Consider the following 14,008-nt stretch of genomic DNA (forward strand, 5'->3'; position numbering starts at 1 on the left):
CTCAAGAACCTACTCAAGGTGGGAGGGGGGGCATTTCCATGAGTACAAGTTGCTGAATCACCTCAGACCCCCCCCCACCCCTTACAGGGAGGGGATCAACACATGTCACACATTAAAAAGAGGTACAACTCTGATCACAGCACTGGGGCCTCTTTGCCCTTTTTGACCATCCTGCCTTCCTAAAACCTCCCCTTATTCTCTACAGACCCCTCCGGCTGATGAAAAGAGTGATTGGATTGTCTCTAGCTGCTTGACGTCCGTCACTCGCTAAGAATGGCTCTGCAACCTATTGTGCGGAGGGATGGTTAGGGGTTGCACTTAAATAATCTCGCTTAAATAAAATGAAAGCATTTAGGAGATTTTGTGGATAATATGTAGTCTATCTAAGGTACGTTCCTGGTTGCCTTCTATGAGATCTAGCAAGGCAGCTCATTTCCATACTCCATGCCCCAAATGTAGTCTGGGGAGGTCCTTGCTTAAGACAACTTGCTTTGCTCTTGGTCTCTAGGTTTCTGATTGTCTTCCCCAGACGCCCTTTCCTTCCTTTGCAGCTTAATGCCATGGGCTGCTCTAATCTGCTGAAGTCCTTGCTCTTTTCTCTCCTGTACTTTTATCTTAAGGAAAAAATAAAGCCAACAGCATTTTTTTTCCTTTTGGTTAATGTAAAGTACAGAGCAGTTGCATTATGGATGGGGAGATCCAGATCTAAAACTAGCCTTAGTCATGTTTGGGAGAGCTGTGGGTTCTCTTGTCTAATAAGGCTGCTTTTGAAGGGAACACGGATTGGTGCAGAAAGAGCTATGTACATATTTAACTATAACTGCTTGCTGCAGAGGTGTGCCCCCACATAATTCCCTTAACAATTTTCATGGGCCAAACTACTTATTTGCATCCTGAACCCCAGCCCTGCATGGTAGCTGCATGAAGGATTAGGTCAGATAGTTGCCTATGCTACCCAACACCGCAGGGAGACGGAACCATTACGATGGTACCGTCCCAGGCGCCTGATGGACCCAGAGAGGTTTCGGACGGAGCTTGGGCCACTACCTGAGGGTCTGGCTCACGGCACGGCAGAGGAACTAGCTGCAGCCTGGGAACGGGCTGCGGCTGGGGCTTTAGACCGTGTCGTGCCTTTGCGGCCTCTGACCCGGCGCAGACCCCAACCGGCTCCTTGGTTCCCCGAGGAGCTGAGGGGGATGAAACGCCGGAGAAGACGCCTAGAGAGTTCCTGGAGGTCCAGCCGTTCAGAGGCTGATCGGACACTAGTTAGATCCTATACTAGGACCTACCTAGTGGCACTGAGGGAAGCGGCGTTCCTCGCCTCCTCCCTCATTGCGCCGGCAGATAACCGCCCAGCTGCCCTGTTCGGGTGACCCGCTCCCTCCTTCACCAGGGGCGGGATGACCCGATGCAGGGGCGTGCTGAGGAGTTTAACGGTTATCTATACGATAAAATCGCTCAGCTTAGGGACGGTCTGGACCAAAATTGTGGCGATCAGGCGGGGTATCTGAGGCGGTCTTGGTGATGTTGTTTGGGATGAGTTTGACCCTGTGACTCCCGAGGACATGGACAGGTTGCTGGGTAGACTGAATGCCACCACGTGTTTACTGGACCCGTGCCCCTCCTGGCTGGTGCTGGCCACTCAGGAGGTGACACGAGGCTGGCTCAGGGGATTACAGTGCTTCCTTGTTGGAGGAGTCTTTCCGGCCGCCTTGAAAGAGGCGGTGGTGAGGCCCTCCTCAAGAAGCCTTCCTGGACCCGGCTGTTTTAGGTAATTATCGTCCGGTCTCCAACCCGCTCGCGCGAAGGTTGTAGAGAGTATGGTGGCATATCAGTTTCCCCTGCACCTGGAGGAAACTGTCTATCTGGACCCGTTCAGTCCGGCTTCCGACCGGTTACAGCACTGAGGCGGCTTTGGTCGCGTTGGTGGATGATCTCTGGAGGGCCAGGGATAGGGGTTATTCCTCTGCCCTGGTCCTATTAGACCTCTCAGCGGCTTTTGATACCATCGACCATGGTATCCTGCTGCGCCGGTTGGAGGATTGGGAGTGGAGGCACCGTTTATCGGTGGTTCTCCTCCTATCTCTCCGCCCGGTCGCAGACGGTGTTGAGGGGGGGGCAGAGGTCGACCCCGCGGCGCCTCACTTGTGGGGTGCGGCAGGGGTCGATTCTCTCGCCCCTTCTGTTCAACATCTATATGAAGCCGCTGGGTGAGATCATCAGTGGCTTGGTGTGAGGTACCAGCTGTCGCTGATGACACCCAGCTGTACTTTTCCACGGGCCACCCCAATGAAGCTATCAAGTGCTGTCCCGGTGTTTGGAAGCCGACGGGTCTGGATGGGGAGAAACAGGCTCAAGCTCAATCCCTCCAAGACGGAGTGGCTGTGGATGCCGGCATCCCGGTACAGTCAGCTGAGTCCGCGGCTGACTGTCGGGAGCGAGTCATTGGCCCCGATGGAGAGGGTGCGCAATTTGGGTGTTCTCCTGGATGCACGGCTGTCTTTTGAAGATCATTTGACGGCCGTCTCCAGGAGAGCTTTCCACCAGGTTCGCCTGGTGCGCCAGTTGCGCCCCTTTCTAGACCGGGATGCCTTGTGCACAGTCACTCACGCCCTTGTGACGTCTCGTCTGGACTACTGCAATGCTCTCTACATGGGGCTCCCCTTGAAGGGCATCCGGAGGCTGCAGTTGGTCCAGAATGCAGCTGCGCAGGTGATAGAGGGAGCCCCTCGTGGCTCCCGAGTGACACCTATCCTGCGCAGGCTGCACTGGCTACCTGTGGCCTTCCGGGTGCGCTTCAAGGTGTTGGTGAACGTCTTTAAAGCGCTCCATGGCATAGGGCCGGGTTACTTACGGGACCGCCTGCTGCTACCGAATACCTCTCACCGACCCGTGCGCTCTCACAGAGGGACTCCTCAGGGTGCCGTCGGTAGCGACAGTGTCGTCTGGCGACACCCAGGAAGGGCCTTCTCTGTGGGGCTCCGCCCTCTGGAACGAACTCCCCCCAGGACTTCGTCAACTTCCGGACCTCCGAACCTTTCGCCGCGAGCTCAAAACTTACTTATTTATCTGCGCTGGACTGGGTTAGTTTTCTTAAGTTATGGGTTTTTAATGGGTTTTATCTTTAAATTTTAATTGTGGCCAATTCAAATAAGTTTTTTATTAGTATTTTAATTGTATCTACAATGTATTCATTTACTTGGCTATGAACCGCCCTGAGTCCTTCGGGAGAAGGGCGGTATACAAATTTAAATAATAAATAATAAATAATAAATAAATAAATGCAAAGGCAACCTGCCAACCTTTTTCTTGTTTCCCCCTCCTTGAAAGTGTTGAAGAAAAGCTAAAAAGTGCCCTCCTTTACCAGCCTCATGTACTCTCCTCCCTGCAGCCTCCTCCTTCGCTTTCTAGTAAGGAAAGCCTGGTGAATGCAGATAAGAGCACCCTTGATTCGACCTGGTACAGCACCAAAGGCTGTATATTCTATTAATGTGAGTCTCTCCTCATAATAACATAATTCTTTTTATTTTGGAATTTAAGCCCACTGGCAAATTCGCTCCAGCACCATGGACTGACGTTGCTTGCTATACTAAAGGCACTAGTCTGAGCTACTAGAATTAAATTAACACTTATCAAAGATGATTTCTTTGGGTCCTTGTTAGAGAGAATACGAAATAAAAAGCCCACGAATAAATGGCTGTCTTGAACAAAGAAAAAAAAAGTTCTTCTTGTCATACTTTCTGTCCTCTTTCAGAATAGCCAGTGACACCACAAGCGTATATTACAAGCCTCTCTCTCCAAATGCTTGCAAATAAGCTACCAAGAATACACTTAGGGTATATTCTATTTCAACACTGTCCAATCTCATCAACGGAGCTGAAATATATGATCACACAGCCTGGGAAACTCTCAACAGAACCTTAGCAAATACAACCAAGAGAACAATTTGAGTTATTGTCATTTAAATTCAGTCTCTATTAATGACAGCCTGCATAAATTAATTCCATGGCAAAGGATTCTTGACTTGAGCCTAACAGAAGATGATGTACCATCTCTGAGGGCTGCTTTAAACTGGAAGGGATGAAGGCCACCAAGAGATAGCAAGTTGTCTGTTCAGAATTGCCACGACGCCTACAAGTGATATGAGCTATGCATATTAACTGCAAGCTTATCAAAATGAGTGTCTGCACAACTGCATGAATGAAGATTAAGAGTAGCTAGTTTTGGGGTTGAGGGCAACAAGAAGGATGGGATATGCAGCCCGGCTAAGCCATGGACAGGACATTGTGAGTAGTGCTTGAGAACAAGCTTTTAATGTTTTCACCAAATGTCCACACCAATGAAAACATCTTGTAGGCACTTAACAGCAGTCTCAAAGCACAAGGGAAAATAACGGCTCTTCAAGACAGAGATGGAGGCCTTTCATGGATCTTCAAAAAGGTTTTGTGAGAACAACCCCAACCAAAATATTTTGTATCAACTTCTCTTTCCCCTTTATGATATTTTGCCTGGCATAAGCCTGACCACCAGTTTCAGCTGGTATCAGTGTTCTTACCTTTGCACCTGCTAAAAATCCCAACGATAGGGCAACTCTGGCACGAAGATCAGGCCGGTCTTTGGGCCAGACATACGAAAGCATTGCTCTGAGGATCTTTCCACCATGTATTTCTTTCAACTGTGGAGAGATGGAAAGGATGATCTCAACAGGTTTCCAAAGGACGTTGATTCCTGAGTCCCAATCCAAGAAATGTGAGCTATTTTTAGTTAGCAACAGGTAGATGAGAACTTTTGAATTAAAATCAGCATCAAAGAGAATTGGTTCAATGGATGCAAAGTAATAGCACTCTTAAGATTAAGAAAATTGTTCTAGGTGGTTTAATTGCATGTAAAATGTCAAATCTTTTGAACTAAATGGCTATGAGGTTGAGTAATTGAGCATTACAAGGTTGCTAAAGATTCAAGTACAGAACTAAGTTTCCTTCATAAACTGATTGTCAGGTCCTGTATTATTAATTCTTTTAGAGCTCAAATAAATTACAGACACCCTTTTTGTCACTTTATGGGTCTTTTTAATCAGTGAAACTAAAAACATAGGGATAATTTTATTCAAGCATAAAACCTCCTATTCCAAAGATCTTCAATTGATGTTCTCACATTACAAAATTGTAAATAATGTCAACAGCGTGTAGACCTGTAAAAAAAAAAATGGAGATGTACCAAAAGCAAGTTTGTAAACTGGATTTAAGGATCAAGGCACCTGCTCCCCTCCATGCTGGGGAGGAGGAACACTAAATCAAAATTCCAGTAACAATCAAAGATTCTGAGTTCTAAGAGTTAACTTTGGATCATAAAAGATTCGGGCAAGCAGGGCTGCAGGCAAAAATTAAATGCTGGATGAGGGCATGTGAATAATAATAATAATAATAATAATAATAATAATAATAATAATAATAATAATAATAATAATAATAATAATTTAATTTTTATACCGCCCTTCTCCCGAAGGACTCAGGGCGGTGAACAGGCAGAAATGTGAAACCCAAAGCAGCTTGTAAGGAGGTGGAAGCAGGTGTGAAACCTTTGTGCATCACTTCTCTTCCTTAATCAGTATTAACAGCCAACTAGCATTTGAGCCAGACTAGCTCCAAGGGAGCAATCAAACGTAGGAAATCCAGATGTAACAGTATTATATGGAAGCCTCTAATCCTTTTGGGCCAGAAAGCTCATCTGGAACTTTGGGAGCATGTTATGGGACACTCTGTAAAATGGCTACCATGGTGGACATACCTAATCACAGGCCACACATTTATCAGAAGGCAAACCAACACTGGTCTATAGCCACCAACCATTTTATTTTCTAAGAACCCTTTAGGAGTCTATAAGGGGCCCCAGAGGTATTACTGCAAATCCAGATCTCTATTCATCTTTCTTCAAATAAGATTCTACAAAGTTTAAATTTAGCAAGTCAAGGAGCTTAGAAGGCATCAAGAAACATGTCAACAGTTGCACAGTAACTCCTGCGGTCCATGTAAAGGTATGAGGACCCAGATTGTTGGGGGCAATAAAGTTGACTTTGTATATAATATACAAATGGATGAAGACTATTGCTTAACACAGTGTAAGCCGCCCTGAGTCTTCGGAGAAGGGCGGGATACAAATTCAAATTAAAAAAAAATGCCTGCACCTGCTCTAAACCATAGTTGAAAATCATCATTAGGAAGATTTAGACCACTGGTGTCAAACTGGTGGGCCATATGTATTATCCACAGGCCAGGACCATCCCAACTCCGCAAAGCCAAAAAATGTTGCGATATGTTACGTTACATCATGTGACATGGTCGAGTTTGACACCCGTGACCTAGACTATAGATAGATTAAAATCAATGATGACACCCAAGATGCAGTATTAGCTAGTAAACTGCTTTCTCTCTATTTATGGTAATGCGACTTTCAATCAAAACAAAGCTCATTTTTAATTTTTCAAATTTGTAGTCAAGAGAGAAATGGGCTTCTATAACTTTATAAAGAACAAATGGTAAGCCCAGATGGAGCAAAATAAAAAAAATCAGATTCTGCTCTATTACTGTATTCTCTCACACATTGTTCTACGTACAGAAACAACAAAAAAATAAGATATACTTAAGGTTATTGACAATGTTTGACAATACGTTTTCACCAAGTTACACAACACTACAAAATTTTTAATTAGATATGCTGTTTTATTGCTCTATTCTTTTTCCTTTCCCTAATAATTGTATAAACTATTTCCTTTCCCCAATAAATGCTATATTACACTATTTCTCTTTTAACTGCACTCTTTTATTATATATGCTGGTCAAAGTCTGTCATAAAGATATTTGATTTGATTTCACACTACAATGTTTGCGAACAGAATCAAATACAAATCCCAAAGGTGCTTGTCAGGAGGCAACTGTACTTTGTTTTTTTTCTTTTGAAGACGTTTCTCTTCTCATCCCAGAAGCTTCTTCAGCTCTGACAGGATGGTGGGGAATGGAAGGATTTATATTCCTTGCAAACAGCTGGTTATTTGCATCCTTTTAGGTGGTCACTGAAGCACTTGGAGGTTTATCCAAGTGGTAGGTTTGGAAGGTTTATCTTCCTTCAGGAGAAGGGCGGTATACAAATTAAAATATTATTATTAAATATTATTATTATTATTATTATCTGTGTCCTCAGGGTCACCTGAGAATCTCTACAGACTTTTAGCCATACAATTTGAGATGAACACCCTTTGAATGGTGTGGGAGTAGGAATGGATTTGTGGACTAAAAGAACCAGGAGCACCACTCAAGTGATCCTGAGGACACAGATAAACCTCCAAGTGTTTCAACTACCCTCTAAAAGGATGCAAATGATCAGCTGTCTGCAAGGAATATAAATCCTTCCATTTCCCACAATCCAGTCACAGCTGAAGAAGCTTCATGGATAAGAAGCGAAACGTCTTCAAAGAAAAAATAGGAAAATCCAGTTGCCTCTTGAAAAAGCGCCTTTGGGACAACCATGAACTGGATGACTGAGAATCTCTTCAAATCAGATATAAAGGCTAAGGCTTAAAACAAGAATCCTGGCAAGTTCCCGGCATTCAAACAAGGCACATATCTATAGCCAATTAGGATAGCTTGATTCTTGTCGTTTTTCCTCTCTCATTTCTCATCCAGGCTAGATATCCGTTTGTGAAGGTGGGATACTATGCACCTGTTCACTCTTTTGCCAACAGGGAAATCGGTCAGCGCAAGATGAAACTCTCACACAAAGTGATATGACTGGCAACAGTGGTCCACATATAGCTGCACAGATTTATGCTGTACGTGCAACATCAAATGACAGCTTTCACTTGTGTAAAAAGCCACAGCGAAAGGTGGGCAATTAATCTTCCCAAGAACCACATGAGAAATTGGGATTATTGTGGAGGGCTGCTACCAGCCCCTTGACGTCATGGGCCAGTCAAAAGGCCTGACATGGCCTGCAGGCTGTAAAATGCCCAGGTGTGCCATAGAAAGCGACTCCATGTCTTTCTTAGGAGAATGATATAGCAAGAAAGTTCAGACAGGTTCCAATTTGCCAGAGAATATGCAGCTGCTGAAATCTTGCTATTCCCCAAATGTTTATAGATTCTCAGTCATCCAGGTCATGGTTGTCCCAAAGGTGCTTTTTCAAACGACAACTGGACTTCCTTAAACTTTTTCTTAAAGATGTTTCGCTTCTCATCCAAGAAGCTTCTTCACTTCTGAATGAATGGTGGCAGATGGAAGGATTTATATTTCTTGCAGTCATCTGGTCATTAGCACTCTTTCTAAGAGTCATTGAGGCCACTTAGAGGTTTATCTGCTGTTGCTATTCCCCAGTTTTCCATCAGAATAAATGATTGGTCTCCACTATGAGCAAAAAAAAAAAAAAAGGGGGGGGCAGCAAGGAATTGTATTACATTAAGCAAGAACAATACCAGAGAACACGAATCTGGATGCAACTGGAGACAATGGCAGCTTCCAACTTGCCACTTAGCGGTTAATATTTCTAAATGCATCTCCCTTGTTTTTCCACTCTCCGTCCTTTGTGACTCTTCCCTGCAAGCCCCAAGGTACAACCCTACGCTCATTTTCATTTAATGCCATTCACTAAACTGGAGTGAATTCTAAAAGGAGATGACCCATTTTGAAAGATGGTGTTTGTTTAATAAATGGGGCAAATAATCATCACTATTAAAAGCTCGCTGATTTAGGCCAGAGGTAAAGCTACCCCATGCTGGCTTAAAGCTTCACAGAATAAAGAAATTGGGAAGCTCCAGTAAACACTTCCTAATGATGCTGAACAATATTGCACGGAGACTTGGGCAATTAAGCCAGTTCATCATATAGGCCTCTCTAAGGGCCTTATGCATTCTACCCTTTGCATCCAAACCATGAAAACACGAGCACACCGGAGCCAGTCAGGATCTGCAGCATTGTATCCCACCATTCCTTGTCACAGTGGATTCCTCTTAAAAGATCAGCAAGTTCCAATTCCCTGATTTGACCTAGAATTGACATTCATGACCTCATGTCGCACTAAGCACATTTGGCTTAGGAAAATGGGTGGCCCCATCTCGTGACAGTGCCCTGTTTCCTTTTGTTTAACAAATCAGAATTTGAAACAGTGATTATTAATGCTTCCTATCATGCCCAAATCATGGTTTATTGTCAATTTTCTTGTCCTCTTAGAATCTGCCTACCAAGGGATGGTAGGCAAATTCTACCATATGGATGGAGGAACAAGTGTTGAAAAGTGAAACCTTAGGACAGTGACCCACAACCTTCTGGGTAACAGGGACCGGTTCTGTGGAGATTTTTCCCACGGACAGGAGAGGGTGTGGTTTCACATAGTGTCTGCATCCCTTGGATGGGGCTTCGCTTGTTTGCAGGGCCTGGTTTCTGGCATGCCTGTGGACTGGTGCCGATATGCAGACCAGGGGTTGGGGACTCCTGCCTTAGAAAACCAGTATTATTCTATATGTTTTGCCTATGTTATATATTCCAGTTTAATGTGCCTGAAACCTGGATTAAATCCCTTGCAGCTACCTGGACACATACAGCTCATTTTAAATATGAGAGTGTGGGGGGGGGGGGCAAATTGCAAGGAAAGGAAGTGCAACAAAGACAAGCAACTGAAGATAAAAACCATGGAATTTCTTTCCATCCAGCACTGGTCTCTACAAATTCTTAGGTTCAATCAAGGAAAGTAAGATCATTTTAGCCCAGGGGTCTCCAACCTTGGCAACTTTATGACTTATGGACTTCAACAGTTGAAGTCCACAAGTCTTAAAAGTTGCTAAGGTCGGAGACCCTTGTTTTAGCCAATTCAGGTGCTGTTTCCTTGCTAGATTTGCCCTCAAGGAAGGGGCACAATCTGATTCCAACAAGTTTAGAGTACAATGCCAGATCTTGGCAAGTTAATTTACTGCTATCTCCTCCAAAACACTTGGTGGGAAAAAGGATGGTACAGGTAGTCCTCAACTCACAACAGTTCATTTAATGACCGTTTGACGTTACAACAGCCTTAAAAAAGCGACTTATGATTATTTTTCACACTTATGACTGTTGCATCCTCCCCATGATTACATGTTCAGAATTTGGACTCTTGACAACTGGTTCATATTTATGAATTTTGCTGTGTCCCAGAGTCATGTAATCTCCTTTGGTGACCTTCAGACAAGCAAAATCAATGCGGAAAACAAATTCACTTTAACAACCATGTTACTAACTGAACAACTGAAGTGATTCACTTAGCAACTGTGGCAAGAAAAGTGATAAAATGGGGCAAAACTCATTTAACAAATGTCTCAACTTAGCAGAACAAAAATTTTGGGCTCGGTTGTGGTTGTAAGTAAAGTACTACCTGTATTCAAATCACTCCTCATAAAAGAAGGGGAAGAAATTAATAGAGTTGTATCACGTTCTTGTCCAAAAACTGAAACATGTCTATTTTTTGTATTTTTAATACAATAGGAAATTTTCATAGCATCATCTAACAATGTATTACAAAAAGAGTTTGCCAAATGAATGACGGTCCAACAGGTCTCATTTTATAAGCAACATTGTCTTGGCTCTTATAAAGACATAGCTCCTTTTTCTTTTGCAACACCTTAATTAAAGGTATCCCACTATGCTCCTTGCATATAAACATACCCCACAATCTTGGAAGTGCTACAACTTTGACAGGACCCAAGTCTGTTCCTTTAGAAAATTTCAATACAAGCCCACTAGCTCTCCACAGTATATATTGTGTGACATCTGATCAACCTTCCTCCATCTCTGAGTCAGCAGACGTAGGAAGAGCAGCTTCTTGTTTGTGAAAGGGAGTCCTGTCATTTTCCCAGCTCCACAGGAATAGAGGAAGGCTGGTGTGTTCTCAATAAATGTGTGATCATAGGCTTGGGAAACCAGGCAGTGGAAAACTTAACATTGCACCTTGCAATAACCAATGGGTGGGACTAGATACTGTGGCCTGAGATAGGCCTATGTATAGGCAATTTTAAGCAGCTTCAATCCAGTTTTCCCCAGCCATTCTTTCCTGCCAAAGATAAATAGCCATTGGGAAACTTACAGGATGGGGGTTGGGGATTGAAGTCTATCCTTCTAAACTTACAGAAGCTGTCTTCCTGCAAATTTTTCATTTGGAAGTTGGATGAGGCAGGAAAGTGGAGAACAATGAATGTTAACTGAAAAATATTAATTCATGTCAGAAGCAAGGTCTAAAACCCAAGAAGTCAGTTACCGATATATTTAAAAATAGTTTGATATTGCCTTTCAGGGCATTTTTTCAATGACAACCATGAAATAATAACTATCTAAAAAGCACAATTGACTAAAGCAGCTGAATAGGAGATGGCATCCCCTTTTTTCATTCACCGCCAACGATAGAAGAATCCTGTGTTTCTTATATATTAATTTGTGCTGCTTGTCAGCTGCCCCAGAGGCCTGTTGTCAGAAAGATAGGAACATTTTAAATAAATAAAACAGACGCTGTCCCCCGCTAAGATATAATCAAGGAGGAGAGCGGAGGAAAAGAGGCATGAATGTGTAATGGAAAAGTCAGTCCTCTCCTCTTTTCACACTGGTCAAAGCCATCAAAAAGCTTTAAATTGACACCTTTCTCCCCAGGATGCAGTCATTTTCAATCACAGGCAGATAAGCTGGTGGCTTCCTTCTTCTGTCAAAACTAATTTTCTGAACAATTTATGCAAATAGGGATTTGCTTCCAATCAACCTGCTTCAGAGAACCCAAGGCTAACTTTAGAGGAATCGACAGAAGGATTCGCCCCCTCCTTGCTTCCTCGGAGGCAAACACGCCAGCAACTGTGTAGACATGTGTTTCTTGGGTGCAGAAAACCCAGGATGGATTAAGGGGTGATATTTACCGCATTCTTCGGGTCTGAATGGAGGCCTCCCCCGGCATGCCCATGCCAACAGGTTCTTTTGTCTCTCTGAGGCCACCCCTGCAGATGCTGGGAGAAGAACAAAGCAGAGAAGGTTGTCAGTGGTTGTACAGTCACAGTAAAATCCATTGCAGGTAGTCCTCGACTTACGACCACAATTGAACCCAAAATTTATGTTGCTAAGTGAAACATTTATTAAGTGAGTTTACGACCTTTCTTGCCACTGTTGTTAAGTGAATCATTACAATTGTTCTGTTAGCACCACGGTTGTTAAGTGAATCTGGCTTCCTCATTGACTTTGCTTGTTCAGAAGGTTGCAAAAGGTGACCGCATGACACACACACACCCAGGACACAGCAACGGTCATAAATATGAGCCACCTGCCAAGTATTTGAATTTTGATCATGTGACCATGGGAACGCTGCAATGGTCAAGTGAAAATCGATCATAAGTCACTTTTTTCTGTGCCGTTGTAACTTCGAATGGTCACTTAGTGAACTGTTGCAAGTCAAGGACCACCTGTACAGTCCAAGCCCAACTGAATTTTGCTAACATTTTACAGTGGCTGAGGATGGACCGGTGAGTAAAAGTTCAGGAAAATGATGGGAAATCAGGTCAGTAGGAGTCCAGAAGCAGTTCATCTGGAATTCCTCTCTATATAGATTACTTCTCTCAGGAATCCTTGCAGAAGGCTGCATAAAGCCTGACTGGAGATTCTTCGGTGTAGTGAATATTGCTTTATATTCAGAGAGATGCTTAGAAAGCAAATGCTATAGCAGTGGTCTCCAACCTTGGCTGGGGAATTCTGGGAGTTGAGGTCCTCCAGGCTTAAAGTGATCAAGATTGGAGACCCCTGTGTTACAAGTATATCTACTTTGAATTAGTGTGATGAAAGACTTAATAAAAAAGTAAAAATCTTTAAATAGAAGATTACTCAAATCCTAAAATGTTTCTTCCTTCAACAAGAGCAGAACTCCTCCAGAAGATAAGAAATGTTTGGATCTTATACGGTAGCCCTAGACTTACAACAGTTCATTTAGTGACTGTTCGAAGTTACAACAGTACTGAAAAAAATAACTTATGGCCATTTTTCACGCTTGCGGCCACTGAAGCATTCTCATAGTCATGTGATCAAAATCGGAATGCCTGGCAACTAGTTCATATTTATGACGGTTGCAGTGTCCTGGGGTCACGCGATCGTCCTTTGTGACCTTCTGAGAAAGAAAGTCAATGGAGAAGCCAGAGTCACTTAAAACCATGTTATTAATTTGACGAATGCAGGGATTCACTTAACACCTGTGGCAAGAAGGGTCGTAAAATCGGGCAAAATTAACTTTAACACCTGTCTCACCTAGCAAGATAAACTTTGGGCTCAGTTGTGGTCGTAAGTCAAGGACTACTTGTATGGGGAGCATTGGAGTAGAATATCTAGTCAACAGTAACCAAAATCTTGCTTTCTAACATCTTCATGTCAGAGCAGTGGATGGCGTATCGAGCAGCAAAACCCACAAGATACTGGTATAGGCATGTGTGTGTGCACAGGTGTGAACCAGGTCTACAGTTCTCTGAGTCTTGGCTGAAAGGGTTTTCAGAGCAATAGCAGAGTGCAGGTCCTGTGTGATAAAACCAGAAGTTTTGGGGAGAAATGGAATCAGTTGCAGCTTCTGCCACCTCTCAACTCATCCCCATGGCTGTGTAATTGTCACACAGTGTACCACTTGAAGTCAAATGAACTAACAACACAATCTTCTTTATTTTTATCCTGAGCTCTTCTATTGTTGAGTAAAAAAAAAAAGGATATATTTGGAATGTCATTTCTGAAAGTGCATCTAGCCTTCAAAGAAAATGCTTGATATCTCTATTACGCTAGAACACCAAGAGCAATTTGGTGAGCAACGTAACATCATAAAGCACTTACAAAGAACTTAAGAAATGCTCGCAAATACATAGAAGTGTGAGAAAGCACTAATTCACAACCATTCTTCACAGAAAACATGATTGTTTCCGTTTTTTAAGAAGGGGAGCCAGGAAGTTATAGGGAGAGGAGGAAAATGAAAGAAAATGGCATTAACATTC

General features: G+C 43.3%; 1 protein-coding gene across 5 annotated transcripts in view; it reads right to left on the reverse strand.

Annotated features, from left to right (window-relative positions):
* ABCB7 (ATP binding cassette subfamily B member 7) overlaps positions 1 to 14,008 on the reverse strand; it is a 166,325-nt gene that overhangs the window by 67,919 nt on the left and 84,398 nt on the right. For all 5 annotated transcript variants that reach the window (XM_058196857.1, XM_058196859.1, XM_058196856.1 and 2 more), the window contains 2 exons: positions 11,915 to 12,001; positions 4,556 to 4,675 (listed from right to left, as the gene is read on the reverse strand). In XM_058196857.1, the coding sequence (XP_058052840.1) occupies positions 4,556 to 4,675; positions 11,915 to 12,001 (207 nt within the window). The remainder of the gene's footprint in view (positions 1 to 4,555; positions 4,676 to 11,914; positions 12,002 to 14,008) is intronic.

The sequence above is a fragment of the Ahaetulla prasina genome, chromosome 11 (assembly GCF_028640845.1).
Source record: "Ahaetulla prasina isolate Xishuangbanna chromosome 11, ASM2864084v1, whole genome shotgun sequence".
Lineage (NCBI taxonomy): Eukaryota > Metazoa > Chordata > Lepidosauria > Squamata > Colubridae > Ahaetulla > Ahaetulla prasina.